This window comes from Elephantulus edwardii, unplaced genomic scaffold (genome assembly GCF_000299155.1).
Source record: "Elephantulus edwardii isolate Elephantulus edwardi_28Jun2011 unplaced genomic scaffold, EleEdw1.0 scaffold00008, whole genome shotgun sequence".
NCBI lineage: Eukaryota > Metazoa > Chordata > Mammalia > Macroscelidea > Macroscelididae > Elephantulus > Elephantulus edwardii.
In genome coordinates, this window is record NW_006399758.1 from 18514033 (window position 1) to 18535557 (window position 21525).

At 39.7% G+C, this 21525-nt stretch overlaps 1 protein-coding gene across 1 annotated transcript in view; it reads right to left on the bottom strand.

Annotated features, from left to right (window-relative positions):
- Window positions 1-896: 896 nt before the first annotated feature.
- The window catches only part of JPH1 (junctophilin 1), a 78266-nt gene continuing 57637 nt past the window's right edge, over window positions 897-21525 (bottom strand). Inside the window, exons 7-10 of the mRNA XM_006880474.1 lie at window positions 19293-19300; window positions 18629-18747; window positions 8369-8979; window positions 897-977 (exon numbers count right to left, since the gene is read on the bottom strand). Coding sequence (XP_006880536.1) covers window positions 897-977; window positions 8369-8979; window positions 18629-18747; window positions 19293-19300 — 819 coding nt within the window. The remainder of the gene's footprint in view (window positions 978-8368; window positions 8980-18628; window positions 18748-19292; window positions 19301-21525) is intronic.

Consider the following 21525-nt stretch of genomic DNA (forward strand, 5'->3'; position numbering starts at 1 on the left):
TTGCTTCTTTTCCTTGAGATGCAAGAAGTGTGCTTCGTCTGGCCAGGACCACATGATGTGACTCTATATCATATTTAAAGAAATAGCAAAAATGAGCATAGTCATGCACAAGCAAAGGAAACGTTCTCTCCCAGAACATTCCAGGAGATGTTAAAGCAGCAGGTCATGGCATAAGACTGGTGAGTGATCCTGCTACCTATTTCTTCTACTGAGATAGGAGTGAACGTTGGAACCACCTCCACAGCAACACAATCCTGCGACCGCATTCCTCGGGCAGTCCTTTCTCAGCTCCCTATTAAAAACGTCAGACCATAAAATAGTAGGCAGCTGTTGACTTCCATCAATTTAAAAAAAAAATGCAGCTCCATACATTTCCAGTTTAGTCACTCTGCTAGGACAGATGGAGTAGCCAATGCCAAGAACTTCGCTGGATGGGGCTGCTTCAGTAGATTTTAAAAAAGAATTATTAAGTTTTGCTCTCCAACTTGGCTGCTTGCTTCAGCCCTCAGAGGAACCCAGAGCCACAGAGATCTCCCAGAGGGAACTGAACAGGTCCTCTGGCTGACTTTTCCAGGTTTCAGCTCTCTCGCGATCCCATCCTAATTCCAAGCCTCCTTCCCCGAGTTTCAGTCTGACTGAGGTGTGCCACTTAAAAGGCGGATGACACCACTGTAGAAAACTGTGGGCTAACACCACTAGTTGTCAAGACTTCACCGAAGGGTCAAAAGAGTTACATCATTAAGTAACTATGCTGAAACGCATCCAGGCACAGTCAGTTAAAGTGGAGGACAATAAATAGATGTAAAAAATATTTGTAAATTTGGATATGAGAAAATGTTAAATAGTGTGATGTTACAGAGAAATTAAGGCTATTTTCTTACCTTTCCTAATTCCAATCAAGTTAGAAAGTGAACAAAAAGAATGGCTAATCCGATATTCAACAGCATAACCAGGACGATCATGACTGAATTAGGGCCCTGGAAAGAAAGGAGAATAAAACAAGTGTAATTTTCCCTCCTCATCACAAAGTCAACTGTGTTTGCACACACACCTCCCCAACCAAAAAGGCTTAGATAAATTAGGCACGAATAATGACAACAGTTCCAAAAGGTATGAAGTAAAAATAGCTATAGGCTAGACTTAGATGGAGCAATTTATGAACTTTCAATTAGGAGTGAGTTAAAAAAATCTAAAGATTCCTTAAAATAATTTACTCATGGATCTCAGAACATGAGATGACAGTGGGATGGAGATGACACTGTGGCTATAGGGTCATGGGAACTGCACTTATTCCCATTTACTGTTCGCTCAAGCATTATTCAGATAAGGAAGACCACTTTCTTCACAAAGGCAGGTGGAATCTGAGGGTGGCATCTGGAGAGCAATAGTCTCTAAGGGAAACTGCTTTCTCTTGGTCCTTTTGGGGACAGTACTCCTTTAAAGTAAAACTACATGTGGAAAGATAAACACTTTCTGAAATTATTTTCAGGTTGAATTTTTCTTTTTCAGCTGGCAAATCACAACATTCTGAAATAAATTTATCTATCTATCTATCTATCTATCTATCATCTATCTATCTATCTATCTATCTATCTATCTATCTATCATCTACCCATCTATCAATTTTGTTTTGATAAATACGGGTTCTGGTGGTCTAGTGGTAAGTTGCACTTCAATGCCAAAGGCATGCAATTTGAGTCTACCAGCTGCTCTGCAGGAGTATGATGGGCAATCTCCTCCTGTGTGATTTACTGCCTGTGAAAACACACTGAAGGGTAAGCTGTGGACTGGTTCTGACCTGACAGTACTTAACAATAACAACTAGTTCAAGATAACGAAACTCTTTTATTTTAAATTAATACCTTATATAAAACCCACCTTTTCAAATCTAGTCATGAAGACACAACCGTGGTATTTATAATTAAGAAGTATAGAATTCTTGAGTAGCATTAAAAATATCGTGAAATGACTGTTTAAATGTGTTTTACTGCCCTTAAAGGGGGAGAGAATGTCCAATTGCAATCAGAAAAATTCTTATTTTCTAGGGTCTATAATTAATTTCTAGGGAGCTCTGGTGGCCTAGTGATAGGGAGTTGTACTGCCAACCTGAAGGCACACTGTTCACATCCACCAGCTACAATTACTCCATGGGAGAAGGACGGGCAATCTCTCATGAAGTTCCCAGCCTCTAAAAACCACCGGCAGGTCAGACAATAGTTTTGACTTGACACCATATAACAGCATAATTTCTGTAATATCAAAACAAATGTTGATAATGGCCAGTAAATATTTTGGAAAACTATTTACCTTAATAACAGTCCTTCTCAATAATGGTTAGCTTGTTGTTATGTGCCACTGAGTCACTTGTGATTCATAGTGACCCTATGTACAACATCTCTAAACCCTGCTCTGTCCTGTGCCAATTGCACCACCTGACACACCCACCCCGATTACCCCAGTCACTGAATCAATCCCTCATAGAAGGCCTTCCCCTCCTGCCCTGTCCCTCTACCCTCCCAAGCAGGACGTCCCTCTCCAAGGACTGGTCCCTCCTTGCAACATGTCCAAAGTATGTCAGACAAAGCTTCAGAATCCTTGCCTCCAAGGAGCAGCCTGGTTTAACCCTCTCCAGGATGAACCTGTTCGTTCTCTTAGCAGTCCATGGTATATTCAAAATTCTCCAGCACCATAGCTCAAAGGCATCAATTCTTCTATCCTTCCTAGTCATTGTCCAATTCTATGGTTAACTTAGGACATATAAATAATATGAGCCTGTTTAACTCAGAAAAAGAACGGAAATGATCATCAGAACACAGCTTAGAGAGTAATGAGGGCTATTACTTCTATATGCTCTGATTAGCTTTTGTTCATGGGTGTGCTAAGAACTCGGAGAACCATTTCATGTCCTTTGGGTTCTAACTGATAGTCCCCAAAGGTAACAGTGATACAAAAGAAGACCAAGAAAAGTAAAGTCATAAAACTATAGTTTTATAGCTTTGCAAGAAAAGAAATAGGAGAGAAGAGCAAACATTATAGTTATAGGTTCGAATCCATCAGCTGTTCCATGGGAGGCAGCCTCCTCCATAAAGATCTACAGCCTTGAAAACCCAGCAGAGGGTCACACTGTGGATGGACTATGAGTCAGAACTGACTCGACAGGAGTGGGTTTGACTTATCCAGCATATACACAGGCCTCTCTGCACTGAGGACACATTGCTGCCTTACTGTTGGGTCAGTTTGACTCAGAGGCACCCCAGGCATGCAGAGTAGAACTGGTTCAGAGTTTTAAAGGCTGTGACCTTCTAGATACTGATCTCCAGGCTTACTAGCCAAGTGGCCTCTGGGTGGGTCGGAATCACCAACCTCTGAGCTAGTAGTCATGCACTTAACCCTTTATGTCATCTACTGAAAACATGGGTTTATCATAGAAAAAGAGTATGGCTCCTTTAATAAAGCTATTTTCACCTGTTATTAACTGTGATTTGCATGAAGGTTTACAGGGAAAATTTGATTTTTCATTCAGTCATTCATACATATTGTTTCAGAACACTAATTACAATGCCCATAGTGTAATCTCACTTTCCCCACTTCCTCTCTGTCATTCTCAATCCTTCTATCCTACCCTTTCCTGCCTCATGGGTGTGGAAGTAAACTAGCAATAAAAGGTTCAAACAGCAGCAGGTGATAAATTCTGGGGAGCAATGTTTAGGAGGCAGTCATGAAAACATGACCTTCTGTGTTCTTCAGCTACCTGGCCTGAGCACAGGCTGGGAAACTTTAAGGTGAAGGCCCATAAATGTGACCCTGGTGGCCAGTGGGAGCTTAAAATAGCAAAATAAAAAAAAAAAGGAAAAGCAGCAGTCTTGCTTCTCAAGACTGACTGGGACAGGTGCAATAAAAAGCTGTTGCAGGGCAAAGCGCATGCCTGTCTTGACTGGAAGAAGACTTTCCAACAATTGGAAAATAAATGCTGGAAGTTGAAAACTCTGGAAAAATGTTTAACTCAAGATTTTTTTTTTTATAAAAAAAGTTTAACTGTTGCTTATTTAAAACTATGAGGAATTTTCTGCTGGTAGCATTAGAATTATTTACAACTATCCTCTCAAAAGGGTATTATTAAATTAGTGTCAATGGCAAAAGTTTAATTATATTCATCTACTTTCTTTCTTTTATTTAACTTTTAACGTGATGTTCAAACCCTACAGGACAGAGATATTTAAACTTTATATCAGCTGAAAACAATGATAAAGTGAATCTCAAAATGATCCTGGATGCTGATCAGAACGGTGGCTGAGAATAAAAGCTCACACAGTTTTCAGAACTAGTCAGGCTTCTTGACCACAAGACCCCTTCTCCTCACTTACTTGATGTGGCTCAAAAGATCTGTCTACCAGTTCCCACTAGAGCTTCTGTTTCAAAATCCTCCACAGCTTTCAGCATCACATTGAAGGGATTCCTAAGGGACGTGAGAGCACACACAGCCAGTGCCCACACAGGTCACAAACTTCCTGAGGAAGGTGGTAGAGTAATCCCTGCCAGAGCTCCGTTCTCCTGCTGCTCATACTGCTGTAATTCAGCTGCTCTGAGATTCAGCCTGGATCTCAGGGTACTTTCTGTATACCTAGATCAGCGCTTCCACTGTTCACCCTGATGCTGAATCAGAATCTACTAAAATGTGCCATCTTTATGTTTTAGCAGTGTCAGTAGCCAATGCTTTTGAGTTATTTTCTAATAGTACTTTGTAAGTACTTTGTTAGGAAACCTGCTCCAGGTCACACAGCTGTAAGAAAAGCAAGGCTGGGATTTGAATCAAAGAAATTTGGCATCAGAGCCCATGCTCTTAATCATTAACCTACACTGCCTCAGTGACAGAAGATGGGTGACTGGAAGTCCAGATTCAGTTTAGTCTTCCACCCTAAAAATGGCAATTCTGAATCAAACTGGATCTTTCTGTCACCCCTTAAAAGCACTTTTGGATTAATTTTGGTTTTCCCTTAAATGTCTGTTTTATTTTCAGTTTGTTTTGAAAAACTGTTTCAATTATTATTTATCAACATGTAACATAACTGCTTTCCCATCTCAAAACATTGGTAGTACTCTAGTTTCAAAGGTAATTCACTACTTTTATAACAATTGTGTCCTTTTACTTTCTAGGAAGAAAACAGTTGTCAGCATTATGAAAGGCAGCTTTCTGACTCTTCAAATGAAGGTGCCCAGCTCATCCTGAATTCTGCTTCCTGTCACAGCAGAGACAGGCTAAGTTGGGGAGGCCAGGCCCACCTGAGACTTCTCTCTCCACTGGGCAGGGGAAAGGAGCCCTCGTGACCGCCAGGCCCTAAGCAAAATGCGTTGACACAGAGAGTTAGTCAAGAGGATTCCATACATAAGTCACACAGGTGCTCTTTCAAACACTGTGTTGTTGTGTGCCATTGTGTCAGAATCAACTCACAGATGACTCTCCAGGGGGTTTTCAGAGGCAGTGAATCACATGGAAGGAGACTGTCCATATTTGTCCTGTAGAGAAGTTGGTGCATTTGAACCATGTGCCTCTGAGTTGGCTGTCACTGGATAGACCACCATAAGGAGGCTATAAATTTACCAAATGTAACTGTGAGCACTATTTCACAGAAAGTTAGCTTTTTTCCCCCTTAAAAAATACTAAAGAGCAAGAATATCTGTTTAAAGACTAAGGGGTATGTGACTCAAGGCATGGTAGTTTCAATTGCTTCACATGCATGCGAAAACTGGAAAAAGAATGAAAAAGACAGAACTACTGATGCCTTTGAGCTGTGGTATTGGTGAAGAATACTGAAAATATTCATTACCCAAAGAACAAAGTAATCTGTGTTGGAGGAACTACAGCCAGACTGCTTCTTAGAAGTAAAGATCGTAAGACTTCAACCTTACATCCATGGAGCATGCTGTCAGGACTGGCCAGTCTTTGGAAAAGGACAGAAGGCTTAGAAAGGGCAGCTAAAGAGGAAGACATTCAACAAGACGGACTTGCACAGTGACTACAACAATGCACTTATGCACAACTGAGAGTATAAGGAGAGTCCAGGATTGAGCAAGGTTTCTATCTGTAGTACTGGGGGTCACTATGAGTCAAGGATAATCTGGTGGCACCTAACAATAATAAAAAATTACTATAATTGTCCTATTAGAATTCAGATATCTGACTTATGAATGTTAAAACAATTGAATAATTAGGCCCCATGAAGTTACTCTGTCTTCAAAATAACTTCTGTCTATGGAGGTTACTTTCAGAATGTTAATCTGATTAACTTATATTTATCAAACTCATTGCCCTTGAGTTGGAACCATTCCTGGCTGGTCTTCCACTGAGTTTCTGAGGTTGTAAACTGAAAAGAAGAGTGCCCATCTTTCTCCCAAGGAGCTACTGATGGATTCATACTGCAAGAGATATATTAGGGTTAACAGAGCTATTTCCTTTGGACTATGCCACCACAGCACCTCATGTTTTTTTTTTTTTAAGTGGGGTAATTTTTAGTTGTGATTTTAATTAAAGTTAGCAGACATAATTAAAAAATAAGACTTTAAAAAAATCTAAGAACTAGAGAACTGTAGATATTAGCAAAATAACTGAAATGTAAGATATATATATATTCATTACAGATTTTAATTGTTTTGCCTATGAGTATACTGAACAAAAAGAAACTAGAGGTTTATTCTTGTCCAAAATGTTAATCAAGACCATTAGACTACTGTGTCTTTACGAAATTACTAGGAACTGACTTTGGCTTCTTCCCTAAGCTACATTTAAGCCCAGTGCCTGTCTTTCAAAGGCATGAAAATTTTCAACAGGTCAGTCAACTTTTCTTTCTTTTATCAATGAATACTTAGCTTCATATTTTTAAAATTCTGTAGACTGATAAAATATTGTCTAAAAGTCATTAAAATAAATCTCATTTGAATAGATTATAGATTTTAATCAATAACACAGTTTCTGACCCAATAATAAAGACCCAGGATGCTGAAGACTAATTAATGATAACAGAGCGGCATCTTCCAGAAGCCTGAAATTGGAAGAAGATATACACTCGGAGTAGTTTTTAAGACCAAAGTAGTACTATTAAGTTATTGAAAATTTTCAGTTCTCATTTGGGAAAGAAAAATGTTCTGGCTACTAATAAAACATAATTAAATATTTATAAGAATAATTCACAAAAGCTAAAAAACAGACAACTGAAATCGTTCTGGTCAGTGGCTTCAACAATTTGTAATTTCGTTCAATTTCTAATCAACTTTATCCTCCTCTGTGACGCTAAATCTATTCCCAGTTTTATATGCTTTTTGCTGATTTTGGGTTTTCTGTCTCATAAATTTTATTTCTTTTTGTTGATAAGAAATTTAAAAATGGAATTTTGATGAATTTCAGTTTAGTTTTATATTGTCAGGAATTAAAAACAAATATTAATAGAGTAAAAAACCTAAAGAAACAAAATAATAAAAAAAAAAACAGCAAGGCTGGCAAGTCTTGCACTTGTTTTCTTTGGCCATATCATCTGGAAATACCAAATACTAACTAGTTAAAGAACATTATGTTTGGAAAAGTAGAAGGTCTGAGAAAATGAGGCAGATCGTCAATATGGCGGACTCACAGGATGACTACAACAATGAACTCAAACATGAAAACTTAAAGCTTCAAGTTTACTTAAGACTAGCTGCATTTGATTCTGTTATATATAAGGTCACCACGAGTTGGAGCTGACTAAATGACAACTAACAATATATTTTTGCTTTGTCAACTATTATGGTTCTTTTGTTTAAACATACTGTTGCTTCCCGGCCAACGCACAAAACAACAACAACAACAACAACAACAACAACAACAAACACATACTGTTGCTGAGGTCAAAAGGAGGACCAAGTCCTTAGCAAATGATTGAAGAGACTTCCTCCTCCCTGAAGCACTGAGAATGGCAGGCCCTTGATCACTTTTTAGCCATGAGCAAATTTGCTACCATGGTTTAAAGTAACGGAAGTGCTGGTAAAGGGTCTGACTGCCAAAAACACGACACTGCAATAAAATGGTAAGGACTCGTCAACCTGGGTTTTGTTTAAGGTGCGTGGTCTAGGGAGGATGGAGGGATTTATGCCTGAGAAGTCGAGATATCCCAAGCTAGGAATGTGTTAAGAATGTATTAAGACTAAACTTCTGTTTGCTTAATAAGATGCACAGAAAAAACTGCAGGCTTTTACAAATTATTTGGATTATAGTTACCTTTCAGTCATATATTTCTCATTTTGATATTTATGAATATTATTCAGTTTACAAATAAAAATGTGTAAAAAAAATAAAAAAACAAAAACAAACAAAAAAATATGTCAGACATGGAAAACTTACTGAATTGGCTTCTTTTTCCAAAGAAGGGCACGAATTGCTTGCTGGATTCTTTGGTATTGCAAGTTCAGACTTCTTAGCTTTTGGCTCAGCTTTGCTTTCTTTGGCAACTGGTTTTGTCAAAGATTTGGAGGGACTCCACTTATTGTGCACCAGTGCTGAAGAGGACTGACTAGACCCCTCGCCTTCCTCCGTATCTTCTGGAGGGTACTGGGGTGCGTTCAGTTTCACGTAGTAGCCGTGATACTGGGAATGCAGCTCCCCATTACCAGGGTTGGGGATGTGGTGGCGGCCGGAGTACTTGGACTGGGGGACGACTGCTCCCATCAAGGGCTTATTGACAATGGCCATCACTTGCTCGTCAGACACCCTCCTTCTGTATGAACTGAGTCTTGTCCATGACCTGTTGTTTTGCTTCTTCTGGGGTTTTGGGCAGGGAGGCTGGGGAAAATGGCTCTGCTTGGGACTTGGCTCAGGAGACCTTGGGGGTGTCGTGCCTTTGCAATAAAAGTGAGGTGATTCCTTTGGTGATGGTGGCTTTTCTGGTACCTTCTCTTCTGGATTTTCTTTAGCATCTACACCTTCCTGAAATCTCTGCTTGATGTAATCTGGACCTGCATAAAGAAAAAGCAGTAGAATCAAAGTGAGAAGATAAAAATTAGGGGGGAAGTCTTATATGTTATCACTCTAACTATATCTATATAATAAATATTTTATATATAAACTTATTAATAAATATATGGAAATTACACATATTTTCCTAAGTCAGACTTATCTTTTTAAAGCTTACTTACAGGCCTTTGTAAACACATTTTATTCCTCTATAGGAATTATATAATGATGAAAAGATGCTTTTGAAACAGTATATACCATCATGTTCATTTTTTGATAGACATGAAAGTTAAAAGTTTTGATTCTTTCAGTAATTTCAGTGTTGATAATACTTGTAAAGCCCACAGGTAGATTCATCTCAATGGAGCACTGGTGGCAAAAACAGTTCATTAGCTTATTTGAATTATATCACATACTAAAACACTGAACACATCCACTTCAATAAAGAAATGTGCTGACTTTTACATACGTCTGAAAAATTAATAAAGTATCCACACTGTAAGAGGATCTGGAGATGGCCTATTTTTATGATCTTCATCAAAGGGTCATTTAGACATCCTAATTAGGAATATTTCTCTGGTTTACGTTGCAGTGCATAAAATAACTTATAACTTAAGAGTCGTCCTTTCACGTCTGTGAAACCAAGGATTCATGTTTGGCGGTATTTCAAGGGGCAAAAAATGGGACAAAGTGGTTGTCTATGGTCTGCATTCTCAGGAATGTTTTCCCTTTTTCTTTTAGAGTTGCTTGTAACCATCATGTTATTTTTATCAATAAGTAAATTTTCATTTCCAAAAAGTAACACTGGTATATTATTGTTTTATGGGGAGATTTGGGGGACAGGCTAAGAGCAAAGGAACAAAATGATCATAGGATGTTGAGGGTTTGGGGGGTTTTCAGTGTTCCAAATCAATGCCCTCTTTTTAAGTACTTTACCTCTTAATGCCCTTGCATCATTTACCTACATCTTCATGCATTGTCACGTTGAATTTTATTAATTTCTCAAATTCATTGCTGTTGAGTTGGAACACACTTCCAGCTGAACCTCCACTGGGCTTCTAAGGCTAAAAAGTCACAGGGGGATATGACCTATATTTCTTTCAAAGAGCAATTGGTAGATTTGTACTGCTCGAGGCTCAGACTGCGGGTTTATAGCACAACTAAGGTCAATTATCCGGTGACCCTCGTACATTCTGGCAAATGGGCGAGAGTTGGCAATATGGTTTGTATATAAAAGATGAGACCTTTCCTATGAGCTTCCTCAGAGTTAATCAGCTTTTGTTAATTTGTATTCTTCCTTCCTCTCTTACGCCTAAACTATGACAAACTAATTTAAGATTTACAGAGGTTCTCCAGAGCAATTATCCTTAACTGTGAAACATCCATATTGCCTATTTACATTTGTAATTACTCTTCCAACAATCATTGAGTGAAAACTGTAATCATACCGCTATTTAGGTACTTGCTAAAAGTTAAAGCCTCACCAAAATCTTAGGAAATATGCATCATTATTACTATTCTTATTTTACTGCTATAGAAATAAGAGGACCTGGAAAACCAAGTTACATGGGTCAAGGTAAAATGTCATTTAATAGTTCAAACCAGAAATGAGAACACTGGTCTAGACATCATTTACCATACGTTGTACCTAGAGTCAAAATTACAGTATTTCTCGCATACATCTCAGTATAAGAAATGTTTTTCAATTGTTTTGAATAAAATAGTATTTCTCACTCCCCAAATATGTCAAAATTGCATGTTTTTAATAGGGATTTTCCTAAAAAACCTGGAATTATTCTCCATTTTAAATTAGCAATTTCCCCTTTTTTTAAGAAATATAAGCATTACTTACTGGTCCAGGGAAAGGTATCTCATTGAATGGGGAAGGTCGGCACTCACACAACAGCACACACAGAGAAGGGGAAGCCTCTGATTCAGAACTTTCTTTTGGCTTTGCATGCAGTTGACTGTCACTCAATTTTACAGCACTATTGTAATAATCATCTAGGTATGAAGATGTACCATGCAGAATTTAAGAGTCAAGGCCTTGGAGCTGAGGGATTTTTAATTTAAGCCACACACCAGTGACTCGATTATATATGTTCTAAAGTACTTCTGCATCTTTTGGGAACGTGGCTCGGTGGGTAAGGAACTGTACTGCCCAACAAAAAGGAACACAGTTTGGAGCCACCAGCTGGTCTGTGGGAAGAAAGATAGCCATGTCTTTAGTGTGTTAAGTGCAGAAAATATTTTTGTATGAAAACGTACACATGTGTGCTTTTGACAAGCACATTAAAACCTAGTGTTTAACTTAAAATACTGATGCAGAAAAGAATGAGGGAAAAGGCAAACATTACTAGTTATATGTTCTTGAGGCTGGAGGGCAGAGTCATGGAGCCATGAAGAATAAAGCTGTCATACAAAGCCCATTTGCTTGTTCTGGGACTGTGCCATGCTGGTAGTGCAAACTACCTCAGGATGTATTCTGGTGGCCTGTATCCCACCTGCATTCACTGCAGATCGCAGATCAGAAGCAGAAATGGGAGCTGCTTTGATAGATTTTAGCAAAACTGACACCAGCCAGCAAAGAATAGGACCATTAAAACACAGCTACAAGAGACTATGTACTTGGGGAAAATGTAGACAATCGAATAATTATAAATCATAATGATTTTAAATAAAAATTTCTAAAAGTCAGCACTTAACACATTTTATCTATCTGGAAAAAGAGCAAAAATCAGTAAAACATATAAAAACCATGTCTTCAAATGCTTTTAAGGCTAGAACTCTTCCTGTTTGTTAATTTATACTAGCACTAATAGGTCAACTTGAGAGTTAGTTGATTACTGAAATAACCAGGAGTAATGGACTTCTGAAGTTAGATTTTTAGATTCTATTAAATGTATTTCTTATCATATTAACACTCAAGTATCAGTCTACTCACTTCTTTAGAAGCTTTAAAAAAAGTCCGAGGTTTAAAAATCTAATCTGATTAAAAAATACTCTTTGGATGCAGTTTTCTTGTCCTTTATATATTAGGAAAAACACTTCCTATGTCTATTCTCCTAAGATGTGTCTTTCAGGTCATTTGTACCGATCTAAATGGCTTTGGATGCTTTCAGATTTTTTTTTATTATTATTTTTTTAAATCCTACCTTTGTTAATGGAATCCCCATGCGATGCAATAGTTAGGTGTTTGACTATTAGCTTAAAGGTTGGCAGATCAAAGCTACCCAGTGGTGCCTCTGAAAACTTTATGGAGCAGGTCTAGTTGGCACACATGGGGTTGAATGAGTTAGCATTGTTAACCGCAACTAATAACAACTACTTTTGGCATGCATTTAAAAATGGCTAAAAAGTAATGGCTCCTCCACCTGAAGGTGGACCTAACTCTAGTTTTAGCCAACTACCCATTCACTGCTGCTTAATCTCTTCTGACTCACAAAGATTCTCCATCGGGTTTCTGGGGCTCTAAATCTTTAGAGGAGAATTTAAATGGTCCGTTTTTCTGCTTTGGAATGGCTGGTGTATTTGAACTACGCCCAATACCGAATACATTATCCTGCCAGGGCTCCTTGATCCAACCACATGCAGTTTGAAATGGTTCCAATATGGTGAATTCCAATGAGAACTGGCCATCTCCACAAGGATATAGAGTTCGTTTTTCCAGAGTAGGATGAAGTGCTTTTTGAAACAAAACATTTACTATAATGCAGTGAACAGAACTTTTTCCTGGACTACTTAATCTTGGAAGACACCCAGTGAGCCTGCCGCTCGCCCTGTGTACTAACGCGTGTCAGCACTACAATGCCAGAAACATAAAGTTGATGAGATGCAGCAGTTCATTAAAGACCAGTCAGGATGTGGTCAGGGAGGAAAATTACAACAAGTGTTGATTGCTGTTCCAGTCAGCATTTTCATCTGTTTTTATAGACAGTACCAGGGAGTTGGAGAGGTTTTCCCCCCCCTGGTGTTTCACTCGGTAAAGAAGTCATAGATTGCCTGTCCACTGACAGGCCACACAATATGAAACAGCATTCAACTTACATCATCCACCAACACGGAAAGGTTACTTGTTACAGTTGGCAAGAGTGCTCTGCACAGATAGGGCAGATGGAGAGCAGCAGGGTGTCAGCTAGTTCTTCTTAGGTAAGCCTTGGGGGGCTGGCAACAGGCAGAAAGAGCACCACGAAGAGTCCGCAAAACAAACATCTGTGAGGGCAGTGCTGACAACAAATGCTCTGCCGCAACAGCGTTAGATAGAAACGGGATTATTTCCTGTGGAGACTGACACTCAATGAATGAGGATCAGACTGACAGATACTAAAAAGATTCTGTAGTGAGTAGCTGGATCACTTTTCTGTTCTATGTGGAAAGACTTCCTTCCCTATAGAGCTTTATGGCTACATCTGTAACAAAGCCACAAGGTCTGAGAATACAGAAAGGGAACAACCGCCATGGTCTCTTCTGTGTGGGTGACACTCAAGGTATATTTATGGAAAATGGAACAAACTGGGATTAGAAAGTAAGGGCTAATAATCAGAAAGCTTATGAATTATTAAACTAATATCAATTAATGGATTGCTCAGTTTCTCTTTTCCTCTGGAAAAAAATGTATTAAGAATTTAGAGTTTGAGTACGTTTAGAATCATTTACTCCAGTACAATTCCATTTTCTTAGGGGAGAAAAAACCAGATGTAAGTGTTGAATATACCATGGACTGCTTAGAGAACGAACAGGGTTCATCCTGATGAGGGTGAAACCAGGCTTCTCTTTGGAGGTTAAGGATTTTGCAGCTCTGTCTGACATACTTTGGGTGTGTTGCAAGGAGGGACCAGTCTTTGGGGAGGGACATTATGCTTGGAAGGGTGGACAGACAGTGAAAGAAAGAAAGACAATAAATGAGATAGATTGACTCAGTGACTGGGGTAATAGGGGTAGGTATGTCAGAGACAATGAAGTTGGCTTAAAATAGTGCAGGGTTCAGGGCTGTTGTACACAGGGTAGCTATGAGTTGCAAGCAACTCAACTCAACATAACAACACCACAACAACATTGACAGTTAAAGAAAATATGCCTTGATTTCTAAAGAACTTCTAATTCATCCCAGAAATGGAAGCCTTGTTAACAGTGTCCTGGAATAAACAATACTAAAGACTAACTTCTTCTCTAACTAGCTGATGTGTAGTGTATGAACATGTGCATGCTTAAACACAGTTAAACAAAGCTTACTGAGATGTTGCTCTGGGAAACAGGCTGGCTACCTCCCAATGTGACTCAAGCTAACAGTGTACCACATTCTGGGCAGGGTTTCTCAATCTGTTTTCACAACAATGATCATCTCTCATCCCTAACAAAAAATTTTCACCTTACTTAAATTAACATCACTTGAAAACAAAATTACGTACATGGACCCAAAGGAAAATGAAAAATATGACAAAGAAACACATGTCTAATTTTCCCTATTCCAATTCCCCTATTTCCTTGGTGATCCCTCAACCAACGTCTTCTTTCAGCCTTACTAGCTTAGAAATCTGGTTTCATCTGTACTGCGAAGCAGAGCCATCCTGTGGGGCAGATTCACACTGTCGACGTTCACAAGTCTGATGTACAACACCAGAAGGCCAATTAGTTGACCATGGGTTGTGTAAATGCCACATGGGCCAAGGGACGCGTGCTGATACCTCATTTCCTTGGTAGGGAAGATCATTATCATGTATCGTGTATCAGCTCCCTTTATTCTTCAATAGAAATGCCCTTGCCAAGGAGATGCCAGTACTGCCAAGTTGTGGCTAAGGCCTCTCTTCTGGACAGTGTCTGGATGGATACTGCCAATTTTTGCCTCAAATGCTTTCCTTTTGGGTGACCAACTCTTTTCCTCAGAGATGTTAATATATTCAATCAGGTTACAAGCAAGTCTCCTTGTTTTTGAAGCTATTCGACCACTTGGGATCACTTTACATCTCCATATTGGTATATCAGGGCTCATGATAAAGTTTAACTCTTAGAAAACAGTTTATTTCTTGGCTTCAGAGGAACGGCTCTGTTGGGCTCATACTGATGGTAGGGGAGTTTTCTATGAGCATAAGCAACGCCCTCGACCACATTATCTGTCAATCTGTCCTACGGTGGGGTCCTGTGTGCTGAGATCTGTCACTGCTATTTTAAATATCGACAGAGTCACTGCTTTTAATTATTTATTGTTGTAAGGAGTCACTGTGTTGACAACGACTCATAGCAACCTTCTGAACAACAGACTGGAACTCTGGCCTATTCTGCGCCATTGTCATGATCTCTGCCTTGCCCACTGCTGCAATTACGGTAATCATTTATTAGATCTGGAGTGTTGAGGGTACCATGAACTGCTAGGAAAACAGATTCATCCTGGAGAGGGTTAAACTGGGCTGCTCCTTGGTGGCAAGGATTCTGAGGCTTCATCTAACATACTTTGGACAGGTTGTAAGGACCGGTCCTTAGAGAGGGACACCATGCTTGGTAGGGTGGAGGGACAGTGCAGGAAAGGAAAGCCCTCTATGAGGTGGATTGATTAAGTGACTGGGGTAATTGGGATGAGTGACAGTAAAATTGGCACAGGACAGAGAAGCGTTCAGGGCTGTTGTACATAGGGTCGCTATGAGTCACAAGCGACTTGACGGCACATAACAACCACAACAACCACAGTTTAAGTGAAATAGCCATCCTGTAGAGCTATGGTTTTATTTAGTGGAACCAGAGAACAGTACAGCTTTGCAATGAAGGCATGCTAAACAGAGACAGTAAGTATCTGAAAATATTGCTGAAAAACACAATTGACTGAGCTAGTATTCAAAACGCGTAGCATGACAGATGTCCTTTTTCCAAGGGTTAACAAATACTATGCACAACACTTGCATTCCCAACAATGGAAACATTTATATCCGAGCAATGGAAATGAAATGAGCAGCCTGACTTTTCAGCCCTTTTAGAAAATGTCTATCTCGTTTGATCACCCTGTTAATGCGGGGTGGAAAGCTTGAGTAATGCTCCCTTGGGAAGATCAGTAATAGTCTGTACAGAGAAGGCCTTCACACATTTGCCTAGAAGTGCTAACCATGGGTCACAGGGGACAGAGGCCTTTACCCATAGCTCTTGTCCTAAATGGACTCGTTGTCAGCTTAGGCTGCCATCATGAATTCACTACTGACAGACAACTTGCTTATATGAAGCTGTACTAGCTAAGAAGGGATGGCATTACATTTTCCCACAATATTTTTTTTCCTCTCAAATGCTTTTATACCAGAAAAGGCAGCCTGGGAAACTGAGCAGACTGCCCGTATCATTTACCTCTTGGTCACACCTCATGGAAAAGTTATAGGCAGCTGATTCTTCAGCAGAATTCACAACATAACCAAGAAATTATCACCCAGACAACAATAGGAAGCTTGTTTCCTTTCACACAGTTCAAACCCAGAACTGTTCTGTGAAGGGCCATTGTCTCTACTTGCTGCGGATCTTCACGAGGTCAGTACCACTGAGTGAACAGAACAACCGCTGTCGGATAGCAGAACGCTTACCACAGCTCACACCCTGGAACAGGTGGGTCACTGATGCACACTGGTACCAGGAAGTGTGATTTCACTTCACTCAAGGAGATTCTATCAGAGGTCCTATTTTTTCTTTAAAAGGAAAGTGTCCCTTTCTTCATGAAAGATGTCCAAATATGAAATGAGTTATATTTCCATCCAGTGGTATATAAAAAATATGCCCATGAAAGGCAACACCCCATTATCATTGGTTGCCTTCCTTAGATTATAGAAATCACTGTGGTGGTTTTATTGATCAATGAACATGCCTCAACATGCCCTTCTCTTAGAAAAATGGAGTCTTATTAATCTGGCCTCTCATTGGTGCCTTCCTTTGTGGAAAAAAATGGAAACTGTCCAGGACATTTCCTTTGTGTTCCTACATCTTTTATCTCAGTTAGGTTTCAGTTCATAGATGATCTTGCTATTCTTTCACTTTGACATATCTTGTTTATTTAGACACAGGGATGCCCAGCTGTGTAGGTTCTAGCAAAGTTTCCCCTTCACTGTATCAAGCACGTAATAGACATCTACACAGTAAGGTCTGCTGGATGAGGGACAGAGTTCTCGTCAGGGATCTTGGCTGAATGAAAAACCAGTATTGAAAAGTCTTTTTCTTTTTCGTTAGGCACACCCTAATCTTTATTTTGTTTTTCTCCCTTCCCCTTCATTTGGAGTGTAGGTCCTGGTGCAGATAGTTAACTACAGTCAGTACATGTAATGTCTCACTGTCTATTCACTTCAGTTTGACCTTCTCTTCACCTATTCAACGTGGACAATTCTTACCATTTGTTTAATACTCAGAAATCTGAAAATTTTGTGGATCACCAGATACTTTAAAAAGTGTTTCCTCAAAAAGTTGAGCACAGAAATTCCATATGACCCAGCTATTCCACTGTTTGGAATATACCCTGAGAAAAACAACTGTTATACAAATGGGGATTTGCACACTGATGTTCACAGTAGTGTTATTCACAATGGCAAAAAGATGGAAAACAGCCCAGATGTCCATCAACAAATGAATGGATTGGGAAATTATGGTATATTCTGGAACACTATGTAGCACTCAGGAGCAACAATTTTAAAAAATTACTAAATATAACACAGGAGAGACTGGAGAGCATTATGCTGAGTAAACAAGCTCCATCTCATAAACATTGCAGAACACCAGTATTGTAAAAAATAGGTTAACTAGTATGATGTGTACAAAAGTCCAATGGGGAAAGGGAAGGGGAGGTTACATGTGGGGATGGGAGATGCCATGAAGTCACAGAGTTTGGTGGGCAGAGGAAAGATCTGAAGGAATTAAGAAAGCTCCAGTGGGGGGCCTGACAAGATGGGATAACAGTGGGCATAGATCAATGGTGACTAATATATAAAAATGTATGGGAATGATTATATGAAATACAATACGAATGAAGGAATGTGAAACATAATTTATACAAATTTTGTATGCAAATAAATATGAATTTTTTAAATCAGTAGGATTTTATAAGAAATGGAGAAACCCATATATAAAAAGAGTAAATTACTGCTATTATATAACATTTGGAGGCAGATGACCAAATTTTAATTACTTTTTTTAAGGTTGCCTCCTTAATCTGAGCAGTAGTCTGTAGGTGGTACAGTGTTTTATCCCCTAGCCACTTCTTTGAGCTTTCATTGAGTTACACTTAAAAACCAATAGTCACAAAACTCTTCATTCTCCTCTAATATTGTTACAGGTGCCTCTAAATTTAGGCTCTTATACAGCATCAGCATTGCTTACAATCAAACACTTCCTTTAACTTCTGATTTGGTTAACGGCTGTCAGTTCAATGTTTGCTATTTACATTTGCTTGGTGTGTGTGTGTGGGTGTGTGTGGGCTCTCAATGGTTAATGGTAATACTCAGTGGTTAATGGTAGTACTTCTCTAGTACTAAGTACTCTCAGACTTCAGATAACCTGTTACATGCTTTATTATCTATTATTACTGGGACTCAAGATGCATAGACCTTGTAGTTTAAAAGGTTGATTGTGTAGAAAACGAAAATGACCACATTAAAAGCTTATGGCTTTGCTCCTTCTCAAAAAGGAAAACTATCCTACCTGGTTGGTAGAAATCAGGCGACAGCTCCCTGGCCACAGCTCTCGCGATGTCACACTCCTGGCGGGCAGCCAGCGCAGCCTGGTCAGCAGCATCCGCTTTAGCCCTTGCGTGCGCAGTCCTACAAAGGGCACAAAAGGGAGAGTCAGCAAAGGCAGCCCGATTAGTGAAACATGAACAAAGAAACCTATGAGCCAAAGAGACGTTGAATATGATCTTATGACCCTAGACCTGGACCTGGACCTGCACCTTCTAAATCAGTTCTGTTGATTTTGTTTGTTATTTCCTCCCACAATCATTTAAAAAAATGCAGTAAAAATTAAATAACAATTTTAAATAAATAGAGGTAAAGCAAATACATTAATGTCATTTTTTAAAAAATAAATTTTTATTTTATAAGGAGGGACCGGTCCTTGGAGAGGGACATCATGCTTGGAAGGGTGGAAGGACGGTGCAGGAGGGGAAGACCCTCTATGAGATGGATTGATTCGGTGACTGGGGTAATTGGGATGGGTGTGTCAGAGGCAGTGCGGTTGGCACAGGGTAGAGCAGGATTTAGGGCTGTTGTTGCTATGAGTCGCAAACAAGTTGACGGCACATAATAACAATATTTCTACAATAATGGTCTTACACAATATTTGTCCTTAAGGGGCTGAGTTAGTCCACTTAATGTTCTCCAGTCTCTCCCAAGTTACAATTTTTTTAAATCATTGCTCTGTTAATGTAGTCTTCATTCCTATGTAAAGTCAGTGAAAGAATCTGACTAAGGAGGGTCTACCTGTGGTGTGCTGAGACGCTAGCTCTTTTACGATGTTGCTGGCCACTACCAGGGATGTGACAGCAGGCTCTGTAAGGTTTTCCACGGCTAGTTCTGGAACTAGCCAGCCAGGCTTTTATTCTGAGCTGCCTCTGCGTGGGTTCAAACCCTCAGCCTTTCATTTGTAGCTGAGCAAATTAATCATGTGCTTATTGTTGTGTGCTGTGGAGTTGATTCTGACTGTAAGACACAGTAGACCTGTCCTAGAGGGCTGCCCCGGCTGTAATCTCGGGGCAGTTCACAAAAGTCTTTGCTCCCACTGAGCAGCTGCTGTTGTGTGTTGTGGAGTCGAGTAGGAACTGACACATGGCTGACTCTTTAGCAGGTTTTCAGATACAGTAAATTGCATGGGAGGAGAATGCCCATCTTTCTTATGCAGAGCTGCTGGTAGATTTGAACTGTGTGCCTCAGCTTCTCACACTAGGTCACAAGAGCTCCCTATCACAGACCAGCGAGTGGGTTCAAACTGCCAATGTTTCTGTCAAAAGATGAACACTTTAAACCCCTGTGTCATCAGGGTGCCTTGTTTGTTGGCTGGGATTCGACCTATCATCATTGTGTTAATGACTGTAGAGCTTGAGTGTTCATAGAAGGGCCATGAGTCATAGTTGAATTGAGAGGCCCCCATGAGTCAACAATAAGAACAAAAACATACTTCAATTAGCACAAGGCATTAGTGTTGGGTTTTTAGTAAAAGCTAAATAATAAATCTAAAAGACATACTGACACTTATTTTAGAGAAACAAGCAAGGAAAAAGTCAGAAAATAGCTGGTCTAAAGGGAGAAGGCACAGGTGACAGCTGGAGGCAGCCAGCAAAACGCATACCTGGGCTGCACAAAGGAAGAAAGGGGCAGGGTTGACCAGGGACCAACAGGGATAACTGGCAGGAGGGCTCATTCACAAATTACCTCCTCCAACTCATTCAGTTTTCTCCTGGGCCATCTCACTCCCACTTAAGACTGAGCTAATACATCAACAAACGGTCGATGCACTAGAATTTAAGCTCTCTGAAGACTGACGTTTAATATTTTGGCTCCTTTGCTATTTCCGTCAACTCACAGAACAATAAAGACTGCATTTGCCTGACACAGCATTTACTGCAGGCCCACTTGAAGAATAAAGGATTTAATGTTGTCACTTCAGAGAGTTGGATAATGACTAGGGAGGATAGAAAAGAGAATTGATGCCTTTGAGCTGTGGTGCTGGAGAGAAGTATTGAGGGTACCAGGGACTGCTAAGAAAACAAACAGATTCATCCCGGAGAGGGTTAAAATGGGCTGCTCCTTGGAGGCAAGGATTTTGAGGCTTCTTTTAACATACTTTGGACATGTTGTAAGGAGGGACCAGTCCTTGGAGAGGGACATCATGCTTGGTAGTGCAGGAGGGGAAGGCCCTCTATAAGGTGGATTGATTCAGTGACTGGGGTAATCGGGATAGGTGTATCCGAGACAGTATGATTGGCACAGGACAGAGAAGAGTTCAGGGCTGCTGTACATAGGGTCGTTATGAGTTGTAAGTGACTCAATGGCACATAACAACTACTTCAGGAGTAGCTATGTAATTTCTTTTTTTAAAAAATGATCACATTTTAATATCAAACTTATTTCTGAATCATGAGACATGATCTTTGTCTATAGGGTACTGGCCTTAGAAGGGACTGGATAGGAAATGTGAAACAGAAACAAAATCAAGAGACAAATACTTTATTCCTAAACAATAAGTTATAGTAACCTACATTTGGTGGCCATGACCTTGATAAAAGATGTTGCTTTGGTCCTTGACATCAATGGCTGGGGATCAATGTATGCACTCTGCTAGGCTCTTCTAGTTTCTCACATTCTCAACTCTCCCTCCGCCCCAAAATTATTTCTCATTTTATCTGCTATTCTTAGCTCAAGCCTAACTATGTCTGTGCATCATTATTAATGAAACTTTCAGAGTACAGTATACTTCCTTATAGTATCTGCTAGCCTCCCCCCCCGTGAGAAATTCACGACAATCTAGTAAAACTTATTCTGATGTAATCACAAACCCATAGTTTAGTTATGTAAATCAGCAGTATTATCACAACAACTTATAAT